This window comes from Gopherus flavomarginatus, chromosome 24 (assembly GCF_025201925.1).
Source record: "Gopherus flavomarginatus isolate rGopFla2 chromosome 24, rGopFla2.mat.asm, whole genome shotgun sequence".
Taxonomy (NCBI): domain Eukaryota; kingdom Metazoa; phylum Chordata; order Testudines; family Testudinidae; genus Gopherus; species Gopherus flavomarginatus.
In genome coordinates, this window is record NC_066640.1 from 8,835,483 (window position 1) to 8,852,711 (window position 17,229).

Here is a 17,229-nt window from a genome sequence, read left to right on the forward strand (position 1 = left end):
GGGCAGCTTCTCTTAGCAGATGTTTGTGCCACTGTAGAGCTGTGGCACTGTTTGCGCAACAGGGACGGCGTTTTCCTTCTGCCACGGTGACGGCTGACTTGACGAGTGCTGCCGGGAGCGGGTTTGCAGAGCAATCGAACAGCGGCACTGGGCATTGACGAGGCGATCAATGGTGACCTTACTCTAGGAACGCTACCATAGGAATGGCTTGTGCAGAGCCGTTGCCATGGGGCCCTCCTGGAGCAGTAGTAACATGACAAGGGGCCTGCAGGGTAGTGAGGATTGAATGGGTGAGATAATATCTTCAGGACAAACAGACATCCAATGAAAGATGTTATCTCCCGCACCTTGTCTCGCTAATATCCTGAGACTAACAGGGCTACAATAACACTGGCTTGAATTTCAGAGTAGCAGCCGTGTTAGTCTGTATCACCAAAAAGAACAAGGAGTCCTTGTGGCACCTTAGAGACTAACACATTTATTTGAGCATAAGCTTTCGTGGGCTAAAACCCACTTCATCAGATTCGTGTGTGTGTGTGTGTGTGTGTGTGTGTGTGTGTGTGTGTGTGTGTGTGTGTGTGTGTGTGTGTGTGTGTGTGTGTGTGTGTGTGTGTGTGTGTGTGTGTATTTTTGTAATCCTAGTAATCCTACTGTATTTTCCACTGCATGCATCTGATGAAGTGGGTTTTAGCCCACAAAAGCATATGCCGAAATAAATGTGTTAGTCTCTAAAGTGCCACAACTACTCCTGTTCTTTTTACTGGATTGAATGGCTCCTTTTCACCCCATAGGAGAAGCTTGCACTGCTGCTAACTGCCCATATTTTGTAACCAGAGGATTTCATTCTCCAGGGCTGTCAACTAGGCCAGCACTAAATTAGCCCCCCCACCCCACCCCCAAACCATAAAATAAAAAATCTCCTCTTCCCTCCATCTCTTTCAGGTCATTGTCCATTGGGTCTGGCTCATATGCTCATGCAATGACCTAAACCAGCCCAGGCCCCTTGCTAAAAATGGGGGACCGGCTGCTCTTTGACAGAGGTGCCGCAGAGCACCAGCTCTGCTGCCTGTAAGCGCAGAAATCAATCTAACTGTTCCTGAAGCTGGCTGTGAAATGCTTGATTTATAGCATAAGTCCAACTTGCGATTTCATAGAGCGAGGGGCAAATAAAGCTGAAGGAGCTGCTAATTCTCTCATAAATCTCAGGAGGCTTAGCATGAAGGACGCGAGCTGGGTTGAGTGTTGTTTGCTGCAAAGCAAATTGTCAAACCAGGCTTCCAAGGCACAGGGCAGCTTCGGCACAGCGTCCCGAGAATAGGCCAGAGCAGCGACAGCAGTAACAAGGCTCATTGAGCAGAATTCTGGACTCCCCCCCGCCCTTCATGCATGCTGATGCTGCTCGGATTGCATGGCTCTTGGACGCCTGGCGAAGAGACAGGTGGATGTCTGCCATTGGCATGGGCAGGTGTTCGCTGCCTGAGGGCCAAGGGTGACCTACAGGTCACTCTTTTGGGCTGGGCCATTGACAGATTTGAACAGTCTCAGGCATGAAGCATCAGTCTTGCTGGCTTCTCTGGCATTCCCTGGCACGGGCCTCCCTAGGGGGCCTCCCTCCCAGACTCTAGCGTTCAGCTGAGAGCTTTACCCCTCGCCCACAGCCATCTGCTGCCTCGGTAACAAGCAAGGAATACAGCCCAGAAGGGCGGGATTGATGGGAAGGGGATCCAAGCACATGAGACCTCACTGCAACAATAGATGAAGCTGCTATCCCCTTTCTCCAGCGGGGCTCAAAGGGCTTTACAAACACCACGGCAGGGCATTTGATCAATATTATCGCCCACCTGCTGTGGATGGGGAAACTGAGGCACAGAAAGGAGACGGGACCACCCTGAGGTGTCACAGAGTTGAGAATAGTGCTCTGTTCTCCTGCTTCCCAGTTCTAACCATTGGGCAGTACTCCGCTTTTGCTTTACTCAAACATTGTTGGGTAATGGTCATTTGAACAGCCCCGGGTCTTGTTGTGTTTGGTTTTTTGCAAATACCAAATAAAATGAAAAACAAGGTGTAAAACAAAATAAAAACTCCCCTGCAGTGGCAGCTACCGCCTGTAGGCCTAGTGCACGGGGTGGCAGCGGCACATGGGTTTGGCCCAGCTGCTCCTCTCTCATGATGGGAGGAGATAGCTGGGCCAAATTTGAGTGAGTAGCATTGCAAGCTGGCGCACTGGGCCAAAGAGTATGGGGTGGGTTTGCATTGCAAACCCCCACCCACACCTCAGCTTCCTACTCCACTGGGGCCAGGACCCGACCCTCCTCTGGCTGGAGAAAATGAAACCCAAAATTCCCCCCAAAAATAAAATGAAAAATTGTATAGAGAATTTAATGGGGTTCTAATCACTTTCGTTCTCCCTGGCATCATCATAGCTGAATACAGAGGGCCTGGGGAGCAAATGTAATGGGAGCTATTTATATGGCTTCTTGCCTTGTTCCTGTTTGGTTGTTATGTAAATACGTATCTTCAGGACAATAAGCTCTGCGGTCTTAGCTCGTGCCTGCACATAGGTAGCGTTTAGATAATACAGACTCAGGTTACAGGCACTTCTCCATCTTCCCGTCATCATCTTCATGGTTTTGTTGGCAGCCAGTTTGGCACGGTCTCCACGGGCTTTAGCTAAAGAGGAAAATGGGATCTAACGGCTAAGGGAATTTGTAAGGTGCATAGAAAGCTCCTACGGAGAAGCATCTTTAATCATCTTTCAAACCCACAAGGAGACTGGTTTTCACACTGAGAGGAAAACATTCTTTATTTTATGAATACGTTAGACAGGACACTAAGCCTCATTCAGCGATGCTGCGGCGTGATCAGAACAGGACTTACCCAGGCTTGCAAGAGCAATTTGCTGCACAACTTTTAATCGCCTCTAAACCCATGTAAGTCGCAGCTAAGAAACAGCCCAGAAATCACGGCCAGGAGCAAAAAGAATCTCCATGCTGAAGACAAAGATCAAGTCATTGGGAAGAAAAAAAACTCCATCCAGTATGTGAGGCCTTCTGCCATGCAGGCCCAGGGCAGGAGGAAAACCCAGCAGTGGCTACAAGACAGGATAGCTTGCTTGATTGGCCACACCACAGTGATTGTTGGCTCCTTTCGCCAGCCGGATGTAACCTTTTTCACCCCATTGCTCAGACCAGCTGCGGGAAGATAAAGTGAAGAGAGCATGAGAGAATCTCTGGGAAAACTGAAGGACGTTTGAACATTGTAAGGAGAAAGAAAAGTTGTCCTAATATGCTAGACCAGTGGTTTTCAAACTGCGGGCAGTGGGTCGCGGGGGCTCTGGTCAGCACTGCCGACCGGGCCATTAAGAGTCCCATCGGCAGTGCTCCCGGCTAAGGCAGGCTAGTCCCTACCTGTTCTGACACTGCATTGCGCCCTGGAAGTGGCCAGCAGCAGTTCTGGCTCCTGGGCAGGGGGGAAGCAGAGGGGCTCTACACGCTGCCCCCTCCCCGAGCACTGGTTCCGCATTCCCATTGACCGAGAAGTCTGCCTTTGCACCCTCACTGCACCGCTGCCCCGTGCCCCAACCCCACACCCCAATCCCCTGGGCTAAGCTTCACCCTAAACCCGGAGCCCCTTCCTGCACCGCAAACCTCTCATCTCCAGCCCCACCCCAGAGCCTGCACCCAGAGCCCAGACCTCCTCATGCACCCCAACCCCGATCCTCCCTCCCCCAAACCAGAGCCCCCTCCTGCACCCGAAACCCCTCATCCCTGGCCCCACCCCAGAGCCTGCACCCTCAGCCCAACCCTCTGCCCCAGCCCCGAGCCCCTCCCACATCCCAAGCCCCTCATCCCCATCTCAGTTGGGTCACGGGCATCAACAGTTTTCTTCAACTGGGCCGCCAGAAGAAAAATTTGAAAACCACCATGCTAGAGGCCAGCTTCGAGGATGCTTTGAGCATCTGCCTAACCAGCTGTACATTGGTTTCTTCATTGGATGATCTGGAGAACCTGAGATCAGCCAAACACTTGTTCTCTGCATTGGCTCGTCTCCTCTGCCTTCGATCACCAATGGAATAAATCTGGCAGCCTCAGCTAAGCCATTTCTCCAGAATACCCCTCCGTCAACTACCAAGTGTGGCCTTCTCATTTCAGGAGCCACCGGGGAGAGGGTAGGGAAAGTAGCCACGTGTGCGGTGTGAGATGGGGGAGGCTTTCCCAGTGCCTGCTCCACGTACGCCTGGCTCCTGGCAGCTGCTTAGATCTTTCATTTTGAGAAGGCAAGAATCCGAAGACAGGCCCAGAGCAAGACAAATCTCCAGGGTGAGGGGTGCAAGCAGGGCCAGCTTTAGGCCAATTCCCCGGAATCGGGCCCTGCGCCTTAGGCGCCTTTTTAATTTTTTTTACATATCCGGCGGTGGTCCGGGTCTTCGGCGGCACTTTGGCGGCGGGGGGGGGCGGGTCCTTCACTTGCTCTAGGTCTTCGGCGGCGGGGGGTCCGGAGCGAGTGAAGGACCCCCCACTGCCAAAGTGCCTCTGAAGACCCGGACCGCTGCCGGGTATTTGAATCGGGCCCCGCAGTTCCTAAAACCGGCCCTGGGTGGAAGTTTGCATGAGTGCCCATGGGAATGCGTACGGTCGGAGAGCAGGGTGAAGGGTTGTGAGTTACCTGCATGCTGGGGGGTAGGATTTAGTTGGCACAGAATGTCCTGTGGGGGGAAGGGGGGAAGTTTACATGTGTGTGCACATGCAATCTGAGCAGAGTGTGCACATCTTGGGAGCAGGGCATGTTTTAATCATAGAATCTCAGGGTTGGAAGGGACCTCAGGAGGTTTCTAGTTCAACCCCCTGCTCAAAGCAGGACCAGCCCCAACTAAATCATCCCAGCCAGGGCTTTGTCAAGCTGGGCCTTAAAAACCTCTAAGGAAGGAGATTCCACCACCTCCCCAGGTAACTCATTCCAGTGCTTCACCACTCTCCGAGTGAAATAGTTTTTCCTAATATCCAACCTAGACCTCCCCCACTGCAACTTGAGACCATTGCTCCTCGTTCTGTCATCTGCCACCACTGAGAACAGTCTAGATCCATCCTCTTTGGAACCCCCTCGATGTGTGTACACATACAGTTGGGGGAAGTGGTGGGGGTGCATTTTCACAGAGGGCATGGGTCGGAGGCAGCTTTGGATGCTGCCAGAAGGCGGCAGAGGTGAGTATGTCTCAGGGAGAGCTCTCTTGCCTGGCTCCTCCCCCTCACCTGTTCTTGAGAAGCCAGTAGGCAGCACTGTTCCCGTTCTCCTGGGATGTGCCGTAGCCCACGGCCAGCATCGCGTGATTCACTGTATGGCTGCACAGGCTGTCATTGAAGACTCCTGGGGAGAGCAAAGGCAGAGTGAGATGAGCTGTTGGGGGTCTCTCCCTCTCGGAGCAGAAGCAGACCCTGGAGGGGAGGTCCCAGCGGATCGGAAGGAAGAACTCCCCCAGGGCATTGGATTGAAGCCACACGGAGCTGCCCTGCTGTATCCCTGCAGGCTGTCAGATAGCAGGCCCAGCTGTGGAAGGAGGTAATAAAGTGCCCGCTGGGAGGTGAGATGAAACTAAGCGACAGACCCAGTAATTCCAGATGGGAGCCTGGACAGCTCAGTGAAAAAGCCCTGCGCCAAAGTGCTGGAATCCTGTGCCCCCTTCTGGTCTGCACAGAAGGATGTCGATAAATTGAAGAGGGCTCAGAGCAGAGCCATCACAACAGTAGAAGAATCTGGGCTTGTCTCCGGCTGTCCCAGCGTAGTGCTTAGCAAAGATGCTCCCTATGTCAATGGGAGAGTTTCTCCTGTCGGGGTGGGTACTCCGCCTCCCTGAGAAGCGGTAGCTCTGACGGGAGAAGGCTAGGGGGTTAGGCTGGCATAACTGTGTCACTCGGAAAACACACTCCACTGTGATTGACTCAAGCAAGGAGCCTAACTCTATCTAGCTTCAAGCGAAGGCTAAGGGGTGACTTATCAGTCTCTAAGTACCTCCGGGGGGAATATAGATTTGAGAAGGGGCTCTTTGGTCTAGCAGACAAAGGCGTAATGTGATCTAATGGCTGGAAGTTGAAGCTAAATGAATTCAGACTGGAAATAACGGGCAGGCTTTTCACTGTTAGGGTAATTAACCATTGGGACAATTTTTTAAATCAAGGTTTCCTAAAAGATCTGCTGAAGCAGAGGCACTGACTCTGTGGGTGCTCCGGGGCTGGAGCACCCATGGGGGGAAAATCGTGGGTGTGAGCACCCACCGGCACCCCCCCTATCAGAACCGCCCCCTCCCCGCAGCATCTTCTGCCCGCTGCAGACTAGGTCAGTAGCTTCCAACCTGTGGCCAGTGGACTCCTGGGAGTCTGCCGACAATGCCTACGATTTCCAAAGGGATCCGCCCCTCCATTCAAGAGGCATGGGGTCCACAAATGAGAAAAGGTGGAAAACCACCGGGTTAGATTATCCCAGTGATCCCTTCTGGCCATAGACTCTCTGGGACGTTTGGTACCTGACTTGTAGAAGTGGAAGTGGAAGGTGCTGGCATCCACGGCAACGGAGACAGGGCCGACAGTGGCCACCGCCTGCTCCAGAGCAGTCTCGTTGCCCAGCTGGATCTGCATGAGAGAGGTGCAGTTGGCAGCTTTGTCCTGGGGGTTGTAATGGCAGCTGAATTCGTCCTGCAGAGAAAGGAAATGGAACGGGAGCTCGGGCACCACTCCCTGGAGAAGCGGCCGCCCACCCCCAGAGGCCACGCTTTCCTACGTTACCCTCTCCAAGTAGGGGTAGTTGAGCTCCGAGTTGATGCCCTTGTTGTCCCGCACGTACTGGAAGGCCCGAGTGATGAAGCCCCCATGGCACCCGTTGTTCCCCAGCCTCCTCGAACAGTCCATGAGGTTCTGCTCGCTCAGCGACACCAGTTTGCCCGTCTTCTTGAAGACCAAGCCCTCCAGGGCTCCCGTGGCACTGAAAGCCCAGCAGGACCCGCAGTGGCCCTGCAGAAAGCAAGGCAGGTAGGTGGGGGATAGTTTGTAGCTCAGACATTCTCAGCCTATTTACCCATATGGCCTGGAGGATGTCCCATGGGCCGCGGCCGTGCGCTGGTTGGGCCGCGGGTTGAGAACCACTGTTCATGCTCAACCGGGAGCTTCTGAGCTGCGTGATGCAGGCGGTCGGCTTAGATAATCGTCAGGGCCTTACAAGCTCTTCCTTGCTAGAAAGTGGCAAGAGGGAGTCCAAGCCCCAGCAGGGTCTGAATCAGGCTCAAGCTCCAGGCAAAGACTCTTGGGGGGGCAAAGGCCCTTTCCAGGGGGCTTCATGAAAAGCAGGACAGGTCAAGGGCCTACCAATTCCATGCGGGTTAGCCACTGCCACCCCACCTTCCAGGCCGTCCTCTAGGGCCCCAGGCTGAGCACACCTTCCAGAGGGGCCACCAAGGGTCCCTCATCCATCAGCCAGGAAATCACAGGCAGCGACGTTGTTCTGACAGGCAGCCAGGCCCGCCTGAGGGTTGCCTTGTCCCAGGCTCTGGGGGCCAGTGACAGGGAGCTCCAGGACTGGGAGGTTTCCATGGCTGGCTGAGGGGCTAGGTCCCAAGCAGGGAGCTCTCTGCTCCGGGCACCCACCTGGTTTTTCACGGGGGTGACGTAGCCCTTTGCGCGCCAGTCCACCTCCTTGGGAGTCTCCCAAGCAGCCGATTCCTGGAAGAGAGGCACCTTCCCGCCATGTCGCTCAGCTAGAAAACCGTTCAGAAGCTGGTTAAATTCTTCGTCCGTCTGGAGGGGAAGGAAAATTTTTTAAATCCGGAGAGCATGTGACGGAGAACTCCTGGCCAACAGAGGAGCTGCATTCTCAGCCCTGCTCCAGCACCCAACCCCTGAGGATACAGACAGATCGGACAGCTGACGATGTTGAGAGAGGGGGAGGCTGGGGAGCTGCGTTCGAGGAGGCTCTTGCACCAACAGCAGCTAGGAGACCAATGAAGAGGCAGGTGGCCGAAGGAGAGAAAGTTATAAAACAGTGGGGCCCTGACATGAGTGGGGGCAGCAGCGGGTATGGAGGCGGATGGGGCAAGGGGAGCAGAGTCACGGGTGGGCTGGGAGCTGGGATCTGCCGGGCCCAGCGAGAAGTGGGGAGTCACGTGAGGCAGGGGGAGAAACCAGGAAGGAGGCTTCAGGTTTGGTACTACGGGTGCCTCGCCCCACAAGAGTGCCAGGATCCGCGCCAGGGGGCAGGTTACCAGGTCCCCAAAGTGGTTCATTTCCAGGCGGTAGCTGTGCTTCCCCAGAGACTCCTCCAGGTTGTGGTGCTCAATCCGCCGCAGGTTCTTCTCCCAGACCGCCCTGCGGAAAGCTTCCGCCTCCTGCCAGGGGACGGAGCGACAGCTTGGTCACGCTTGGTCATGGCCCCCGCGCCCTGTAAGCAAATGTCCAGCGGGGAGGCAGTGATGGGAGCCATTGCTGGTCCCAGCCTGGCCTGAGTTCCATTTAGGGGGGCGACGCATGGGAATCCGGGCACCCACGGGCTGGCCAGGACCTCAGCTCGCCTGGGCAGGCTCTGTGCAGCCGGTGAGCACAGACCGCGGGGCTGGGGTGGGCGGAGCAGTGAGGGTAAGAGAAAGCAGCAAAGATTTTGCCTCAAACGTTTGAGAGCTGGTAACTTTTCTGCCTGATTCTCCATGCACCACAGCTGCTTGCAGGGGCTGAAGTATGGGGGCAGAGCACATGTCCCCTCCTCTCCCAGGCCTGGCTCTATAGGGCCCCCCTTAACACTACCCCTCCTTCTCCCAGCTCCATTAACCCCCAAATATCCCTGTTTCCAGCTGGGAGCAGATGTGCCAAAATCCAGCCTAAGAGGCCTGAAACCCCACAGGAGCTGGGGAGCCCTGAGGGTGGAGGAGCAGCCAAACCCCTACAGCCACTGAGGCTCACGCCGTCGCCCGTCAGACCCCAGCGAGGAAGGAAGCAAGAGGTCTCCTACACGGGCAACTGGCATCCACGTCCTACAACCTCCTGGCCAAGCCACCACGACTCTGCAGGAAGTCGAGTCTGGCCATGCCCCGGCCGCTTCGCATGGCCTAGTGGGTGCTGCTCACTCTCGGGCAGCTGGGGCTGGATGCGCTGGATTGCGAGGACCTGCTGCTTCCCTCTCCCCTACCCCCAAATCCTCGAAGCTTGGGCTCTAGCCACGCGGTTTGGTTCAAATGCAGCCAGGCGAGGAAATCCTGCTCCCAGGGAGCGAAGGAGACGGAGTGAGCTGAGGGACAGCCGACGGGATGGTCACAGTGGCCAAGCTACTGGGGCCGCAGTACTTACTTCAGGATACTCCTTAGCATGGAAGGTCTTCCACTCTCGCCAGCCTTGCTCCAGGACAGGGTCCAGTGCCCCGGACACACCCAGCAGGACCACAAGGGACCCCACCAGCCTTGGCAGCTGCATCTCTCTCCGGCTGAGTGGGTTAAACGCACCTGTTAGAGTTTAATCCTGCCTGCTCTTGGCATCTCACCGAGCCGGGGCGCGGAGGGGGACAGGAGCCAAGAAGGGCAGCTTGCTGTCGGTTCCCAATTGTAACTCCAGCTACGATGTCCCCTCCCCGCCATTGACGGCAACGTGATGGGGAAACCTCCAAACACAGAGACCTAGGAAATTCATGTAAAAGACCCCGCTCTGCCTGGCAGCTCCAAGCCAGCCCAGGGCTGAAATGTGCCATCCCCTGAACAGGTGCTGAGTGGCAACTAGGAATCAGTGGGTGGCTCTCAGTCCAGTTCCTAGCTGCTGGCTGGTTACACCTCAAAGATCAGCCATTGCCCGTGATTTCTTCGTCCTCAGTCTCAGCTGGAGGCCGAGGATGGAGCCTGAGCTCTGGATCTGGCCTGGGGCTGTCAGCTGGTCCTGCTGAGCCCTGTATTGCCTACACAAATCCAAGCTCAGAGCTATCAGCTGGGCCCTTCCTCACCACCAGCTGCAAGGATACTGGTTACACACTGGCCCCTGTCCTCCTTCCTCCCACTGTATTCAACAGATTTAGAAAATAAAACACAGCAGCAATCTGAAGATCTGGCTTTCCAGCTCGGCTTCCCAGGTCCCGTGTGCCTGAATAGAATGGTGCCGCCCGCACGGTCAGTGTGCCCTTTGCACCCTAGGTTCCCTGGGCCGGGGACTGCATTCGTGCCTTGGCTTTCTTCAGGGCTGAGCACACGGAGGGCTCTCCCCGATCATATCATAACTCTGATCGACCTAACGGATGTGTCAGCCAGCAGCATCTCTGCATGAGGACAAAAACCCAACCTTTGCCGCTTGGAAATGACTCAGCATGCGGCTTCCTCCCTGCCAGCAGTGTGGGGCTATTGCAACAGGCTGTACACCGTATGCCCCACACCCCGAGGGGCGTCACCATTTTGCAGCCAAGAATTTAGCAAGGTTCAAGGCGGGCTTGGCCGTCTCTGTGCATAACCAGTGGCTCTAGTTAATGCTCACCAGAAGCAGAACGCAGAGAAACGCTCAGGCTTCAAGGCTCAAACTGCTCTGTATTAGGGTTGAGGGTGAGACTGTCAGGGTGGGGCAGATTAGTGCACATCGGCCTCCAGTGGAGTTTTTTGCACCTTCCCTTGAAATGTCTGATGCTGGCCATGGTCAGAGCTGGGTGACTGGACCGGCTGGCCCAGGGGTCTGACCCAGTCTGGCAGTTCTCCCCCAGGCTAACCCCCTTTGCACGAACACCGCAGCACCAGGACAGCCCACCGATGGGCACCTCCCCAACGCCTGAGATCAACAGGAGATAGGACTCATCCAAAGGGAGGCACCGGCCAGGCAGGGCTGCTGCAGCCCAGGGATGGTGGAAGCAGTTGGGGCAGAGGGTGAGCACACCAGCAATGGAAATATCCTGGGGGCTCGGCTCCCATGTAAACAGCTGGGGGAGGGGCACAGAGGCAACAGTGGGACCCAGAGAAATTGGAGCAGCTGCTGGGGAGCAGGGGCTGAGACCCAGAGGGGCTTGAACAGGCTAGGAGCAGGTAGGAACCGCTGGGACCCTCTTTCCCCACTCACAGGGAGGTTCCCCCACACACACACTCTTTTCTAACTGCCCCCATAGACTCAGACTTTGAGGTCAGAAGGGACCATCATGATTCTCTACTCTGACCTGACCATTGCAGGCCACAGAACCTCACCCACCCACTCCTGAAATAGACCCTCTAACCTCGGTCTGAGTTACTGATAGAGTGACCAGATGTCCCGATTTGATAGGGACAGTCCCAATTTTTGGGTCTTTTTCTTATATAGGCTCCTATTATCCCCCACCCCTTGTCCCGATTTTTCACATTTGCTGTCTGGTCACCCTAGTTACTGAAGTCCTCAAATCATGGTTTAAAGACTTCAGGTTAGAGAGAATCCATCACTGACACTTGTTTAAACCTGCAAGTGACCAGCACCCCATGCTTCAGAGGAAGGGGGGAAAAACCCCAGGGTCTCTGCCAATCTGACCTGGGGAAAAGTTCCTTCCTGACCCCAAATATGGTGATCAGTTAGACCCTGAGCATGTGGGCAAGACCCACCAGCCAAACACCAGGGAAAGAATTCTCTGGAGTAACTCAGAGCTGTCCCCATCTAGTGTCCCATCACCAGCCACTAGAGATCTTTGCTGCTAGCAGTCACAGATCAGCTATATGCCATCATGGGCTTCCCCACCGTCCCATCCCCTCCATCAACTTTTCAAGTCAGTTAGGATTTTGCTCCCAGTGCTCCCCTTGGGAGGCTGCTCCAGAACTTCACTCCTCTGATAGTTAGAAACTGTTTAATTTCAAGCCTAAACTTGTTGATGGCCAGTTTCTTTTCATTTGTTTTTATGTCCACATGGGCGCTTAACTTAAATAACTCCTCTCCCTCCCTGGTATTTATCCCTTGATGTATTTGGAGAGAGCAGTCACATCTCCCCTCAGCTTTTGTTTGGTTAGGCTAAACAAGCCAAGCTCTTTGAGTCTTCTCTCATAAGGTCGGTTTTCCATTTCTCAGATCAACCTAGTAGCCCTTCTCTGCACCTGTTCTAGTTCAAATTCATCTTTCTTAAACATGGGAGACCAGAATTGCACACACTACTCCAGATGAGATCTCACCAGTGCCTTGTATAATGATACTAACACTTCCCTGTCTCTACTGGAAATACCTCGCCTGATGCATCCTAGGACTGCCTTAGCCTTTTTCACAGCCACGGCACATTGACATGATCACTCAAGCCAAGGTTGTCCGCTACAACCAGCTCTTCTCTGAGGTCCTCACTGCTCACCAAAGCCAGATCTAAATGGCTCCACCTCTTGTTGGTTCCGTGCCTATTTGGTAAAGAAAGCTGTCGCATCCAGGAAAATCTGGGCCCTTCTATTATTAGTAGTCCTTCACTCTGTATCTGGGAAGTTAAAGTCTCCCATGATCACACCATTTCCAGCAGTATTTTATTTAATTAAAAGCATTAATAAGGTTTCTCTCCCTCTCCATATCCAGATCAGATCCTGGGGGCTTTAGCATACACCAGTCACTAGCCCAGGGGTAGCTTTCTTCCCCCAAATGATTTTGGCCCAGACTCCATCTTATCCATTCCATCACTTCTCATTTCTGTACAGTCTGTCTCCTCATCAATACACATTGCTACTCCAGTGCATCATTCTCATCTTCGCCCCTTCTTTCACAAACAGCCCCTTGGCCTCGGCGCTGCCTCCCTCGCCTTCTGCTCCTCCCTGCCCAGGCCGTTTCTGTGAAGCCTTCTTCAGCAATGACCGTGGTTCTGCTCCACGTCAGGCTTGGATCGGCCTCTCTGGCTGAACTCTACGGGTACGTCTACACTGCATGATTCCCAGGCCAAGCAGACGGACTCACGCTCGCTTAGCTTGAGCTAACGGGTGCAGACATTTGGCGTGGGCAGCAGTTCGGGCTAACCACCGTTTGCCCACTGAGATCCAAGCTCCGGGGGCTAGGCAGAGCTACGCCATCCGCCGAACTGTTCTTAACGCTAGATCAGCTTGAGCTAACCCGAGTCTCCCCGCTGCAGTGGCTAGACGCTCCCTCCACTTCTTAGGGCAGAGACCTGCCTCTACCCCTCCGGCCCTGTTGGTTACAAAGAGGTTGGGGGTTCAGTGCGTGTCCCCTAAGTATTTAGCTCAAGGCTTGATGCTGCTAACTGGCAAATGTCGCAAGGCGAGTGGTACAACTCAATTTGTTTTGTTTTTTATAATTTCAACAGAAACTGATTTTAAAAAAGCTTAAAAATTAAGTTTTCATAGTTATGCAAAATAGGGGAAAAATGCTTACCACTATTTTTATCTTCACAGTTTCAGGAAATTGGGGATCGGGGAGGTCAGGTAATATATTTAAGTTGGTGCTGACATTCAACAAGTGAAAGCTTCATAAACGGCTAAAACAATCGTTGGCAACATCACCTGTCAAACTACACAAAAAGTCAAGAGCCTTAAATCAGACTCTGAGAAGTGATCGAGCTACATTGCCTGTCAGTTTCAGTTATCAGCGGTGGGATTTTTTGTCAGTTTGTGCCTGTGTGATGAAATCTACAATTACTGACATTTACTGATTTGAGAAAAAAAATCTATTTTTTCCAAACTTCATCAGCAAGCACCTAGAAGCATCATGGACAAACATCTCTAGGAAGCTGGTTTTCCTATTGGACAGAAAACCAGAGTCCAGCCCAGCCCAAGACCAGCTTGCTGGGAGAAAATGTGTCTGCAACATTTTTAAACAGTCGAGCGCTTCCCCTCCCTCCCTGGGCTGTGGCTGCTGCAGACTATCACACGTCCTCCCGCAGCGCTGATAAGTAGAGCCATTTGTGAGCTGCATGATCAGAGGCAGAAATAGCATGTGTGATGGATAAGGTCAGAGAAACCGGGGGAAGGAGAAAGAACACTGTTGCTTCGCATCGAAGTTTATTGCAAAGCGTGGGTGAACACAGAGCTGTGTGTGATGGATTGAACCTTGTGTTCTAAGCTCAGGGCCATACCCGCTAGGACTCAGCTCAGGACGACTGTAGGAAGGTTTGTCTAATGCCTAGGGTTAAGGGGAGGTAGATCTGAGTTTCCTCCCTCCAAGCACTTAAGCAGCCAAAGGATCTGCAAAACCATCCTGCATACAACTCCCTGCCTGTGCCCTAACTAGGACCTCTAGACTTTATTGCAGTATCAGTAAACCCCATTTTACAGAGGGGAAACTGAGGCACGGTGCCTCATACTGGGAAGCCTGTAATAGCTAGAATCCAGCTGTGACTGTGGATGGAAGACCATCCCCAAAGAGCCCCTTACTGCTGGGTCAGCTTCACCGGAACAAGTTGATTTTCTCTCTCCTTTCTTCCCAGAGAAGATACAAAGTTGGGCTGGCCAGGGACTCCCTAGATCTGTCACTTCAGGAAGCTAGCACTTGCTAAATTGTTTTGACCCCCTTTCTATGTAAGTGTTGCTGTAGGAAGGTGGAAAGAGCAGGCCCTGCTCCTTAGCACCCCCTTTGCTCTGGTTCTAAACCAGATTCTCCATTTTCCTGCCCCCTGTGCAATCATTTACCCCAAGGCCAAGCAGGTGTAAAATGAATGAATGGCAGAGTTGATACACACTTGCCCCTGTGGTAAATGACTGTAAGGGGCACTAATCCACCCCGCTGTTGTGTAGGGGGGCCAGTCATTCCACAGTGATGGTTGCAAGGGGTGTCTGAAGCCAAGTGTTGGCTGTCAAGCAACTGCCTAAGTCAATCAGCCATAAAGTTAGTAGGTTAGAGCTGAGGTAGAATTTCTACAAAATGTTACGTATATTGGACAACCGCATACTAACAGCCTAGAAATAGTTGAAGGGCTACTGCAAAGGAATCCCTTTTCCACCTCTAAAATGCAGCTGGCTCTGGGGTGGAAAAGAGGGGCTCTAAGGCACTGCAGTGCTACACAGTGTTAACGGAGAACAAAACGGCAAGTGCTAAATATAGCTTCTGGCACCATCGTGTGAAGGGAGCTTGCTGAAGGGTAGAAGCTGGGAAAGATTTTCACTGACCTTGCTTCAGAATTTTCGGGTGTATTTTATTTTCTGGTGTGCTTTATTTTTCCAGCTGTGTAACAAGAATCCTCCCCCTAGCAGGGCTGCAGGACCCCACCACTGCCCACCCTACGAATTTGTTGAGTCTTCTAGCCACCACCTTATAAACACTGCAGTGTTGTAAATAACGCAGAGCTGCGGGTTCTGCCTCACAGAGCAACACAATGTGGCAATACTGTTTCAACATGGCTCAGTGGTGAAAAAGTGCTCAAGGCTTCTAGCCCTGAACACACACAACCCCCATTAACTTAGCATTGTCTAATGGCTTTCAAAGCTCCGTAGCTACCTTGACACTAAACATGAGACACAAGGTGGGGGCTATAATCATTCAAGATCTTTCATTACCTCACGCACCCGGTGTCTCGAATATCCTGGGACCCACACAGTCACCACTACTTGACACTAACAACACACTGTGCAGTGATCAAGGGAAATGCTAGAACGTTTTCCGTCAAAACATTTTGGGGGGGATAAAGTGGCTTTTGATTAAACTGAAAATTTTCTGAAGCATCTGCCTGGTATTTGTCAAAACCAAAACCTGGGGGAAAAAGTGATTTTAAAAACAATGTTCTGGCCCCTAAAACCAGAATATTTTCCACATTGCAGAAAATCCAGAAAAAATAAAAAATGGACAAATAATTTGATTTTTCAATTTTTCACAGGGAAAGAATTCCTTTCCCAACCAGCTCTGGTGGTCAGCCCTGTTCTAATGAAGTATCATCAACACTCACATCAAATCCCTCAATACCATTCACTGCCAGGGGCAATTCATTTAACATGTCAGCAGCTACCTGAGATACAGATGCCATGAGATGCACTGAACCTGGCTCCAGCCATACAGAGGTAAGTATAAGATAAGGAGCAGCTGAAAGGACTAAGGTGGAGACTCTACATAATTTGTCCACAGTACCAGATTGGAGTAGGTTGATTTCCCAGCTGCTGTCTTTCAAGCTCTCAATCCCCCCCACCCCCATAGAAAAAACAGCCACTCTTCATGGCATGGAATAGTCTTACAAATTCAAAGGATGAGCTTGGATGATTGCAGTAGTGGAGAGGTTTGTAAATGCTTCAGAAGGACTTTAAAAAAAGATGTTGCACACTTACTGCACAATACATCTACAATCAACTGCCTTAGGCTCCTGGGTCATTGCTGGTCACCTACCACGTAGTCTAAGGAGGAGGAGGAATAAGAAAGAACACAGCAGGCTGGGAATAGGGGCTCGAAGGGCTCAGGTCCGTCCTGCAATCCATCGCTCTTTCAGCAGTGAGGAAGCTGTTCGGATTAAGGAAGACAGAAGAGGAACAATCCTGGCAACGCGCAAAGGCTTTGTTGTTGACTGGCACTTACTTACCTGGATCTCCAAAGGCCGGGAGAAAGCACAAGCAACTCCAATATCTCTCTCTCACGGCAATGCGGGGCCACCAGTACCTTCACTCAGGGAACTGCAGATGTGTGCAACTTCCTCCATCACATCTCCCTCCCCCAGCCCTGCTGCTCAGTCTTTTACCCAACAGGACTTCCTGAAGCAGCTAGACCAAGATTACTACAGTCAGGCCAAGGCAGAAGAGGGGAGGGGGTGGAAGGGTTTGCGAGTAGCCACCGGGCAGGAGGATCCTCTAGGTTCAGCCTTCAAAGATCAGGTAGATACCCTGGCTGTGAGATAATACTCTGCACTTGAACAGGACCTCTGGCTCCATCTCTCTCAGGCTTAATTAATGCATCACTCTCTTACACAAAGGGTCAAATTAATGCTGATTTTTTCACACTTCCCACCCCAATTGTGCCAGGAGATGAGCACAGGCGGAGATGAGCACAGGCAGGCCTGAGCACCCACACAGAGGTGAAGAACCTACATGGCCTGCTGTGCAGAGTTGCAAGCCTGTTCAACTCCCACAGTGATCAGTGGGAGCTGCTGGTTGTTCAGCTCGTCTTGAAGAGTCAGGCCACTTCAATACGGACCTGAGGCCAACCTTTTCCAACCCGGCCTCCCCCAAGGACGCACTCAGCCGGGGGCAGGCCTACAATCCAAGAGTCCCAGCTGTCCGCAATTTCAACCACTAGCTCATGGTTCTCCTAAGGAATGCTGTAGGGGCGTAATACATTCCCAACGCTCACAACAAAACTGAGCCTTTGGTGCTCATCCTGCTAGCAGCGC

At 52.8% G+C, this 17,229-nt stretch overlaps 1 protein-coding gene across 1 annotated transcript; it reads right to left on the reverse strand.

The window, feature by feature from the left end:
• Nucleotides 1-2,776: 2,776 nt before the first annotated feature.
• Nucleotides 2,777-16,867, reverse strand: LOC127040272 (procathepsin L-like). The gene is made up of 8 exons (XM_050934235.1): nucleotides 16,426-16,867; nucleotides 9,321-9,453; nucleotides 8,246-8,368; nucleotides 7,632-7,781; nucleotides 6,777-7,001; nucleotides 6,518-6,686; nucleotides 5,250-5,364; nucleotides 2,777-3,191 (listed from the first exon to the last, which is right to left on the reverse strand). The coding sequence occupies exons 2-8, from the start codon at nucleotides 9,441-9,443 to the stop codon at nucleotides 3,092-3,094; spliced, it is 1,005 nt and encodes a 334-aa protein (XP_050790192.1). The 5' UTR covers nucleotides 9,444-9,453; nucleotides 16,426-16,867; the 3' UTR covers nucleotides 2,777-3,091.
• Between the last annotated feature and the right edge of the window lie 362 nt (nucleotides 16,868-17,229).

Coding starts and splice junctions, on each gene's coding strand:
- LOC127040272 (XM_050934235.1), bottom strand. CDS start 9,443: ATGCAGCTGCCAAGGCTGGTGGGGTCCCTTGTGGTCCTGCTGGGTGTG. Junction 8,369..9,320: donor ATGCTAAGGAGTATCCTGAA/GTAAGTACTGCG, acceptor GTCCCCTGGCAG/GAGGCGGAAGCTTTCCGCAG. Junction 7,002..7,631: donor TCACCCCCGTGAAAAACCAG/GTGGGTGCCCGG, acceptor TGCTTTCTGCAG/GGCCACTGCGGGTCCTGCTG.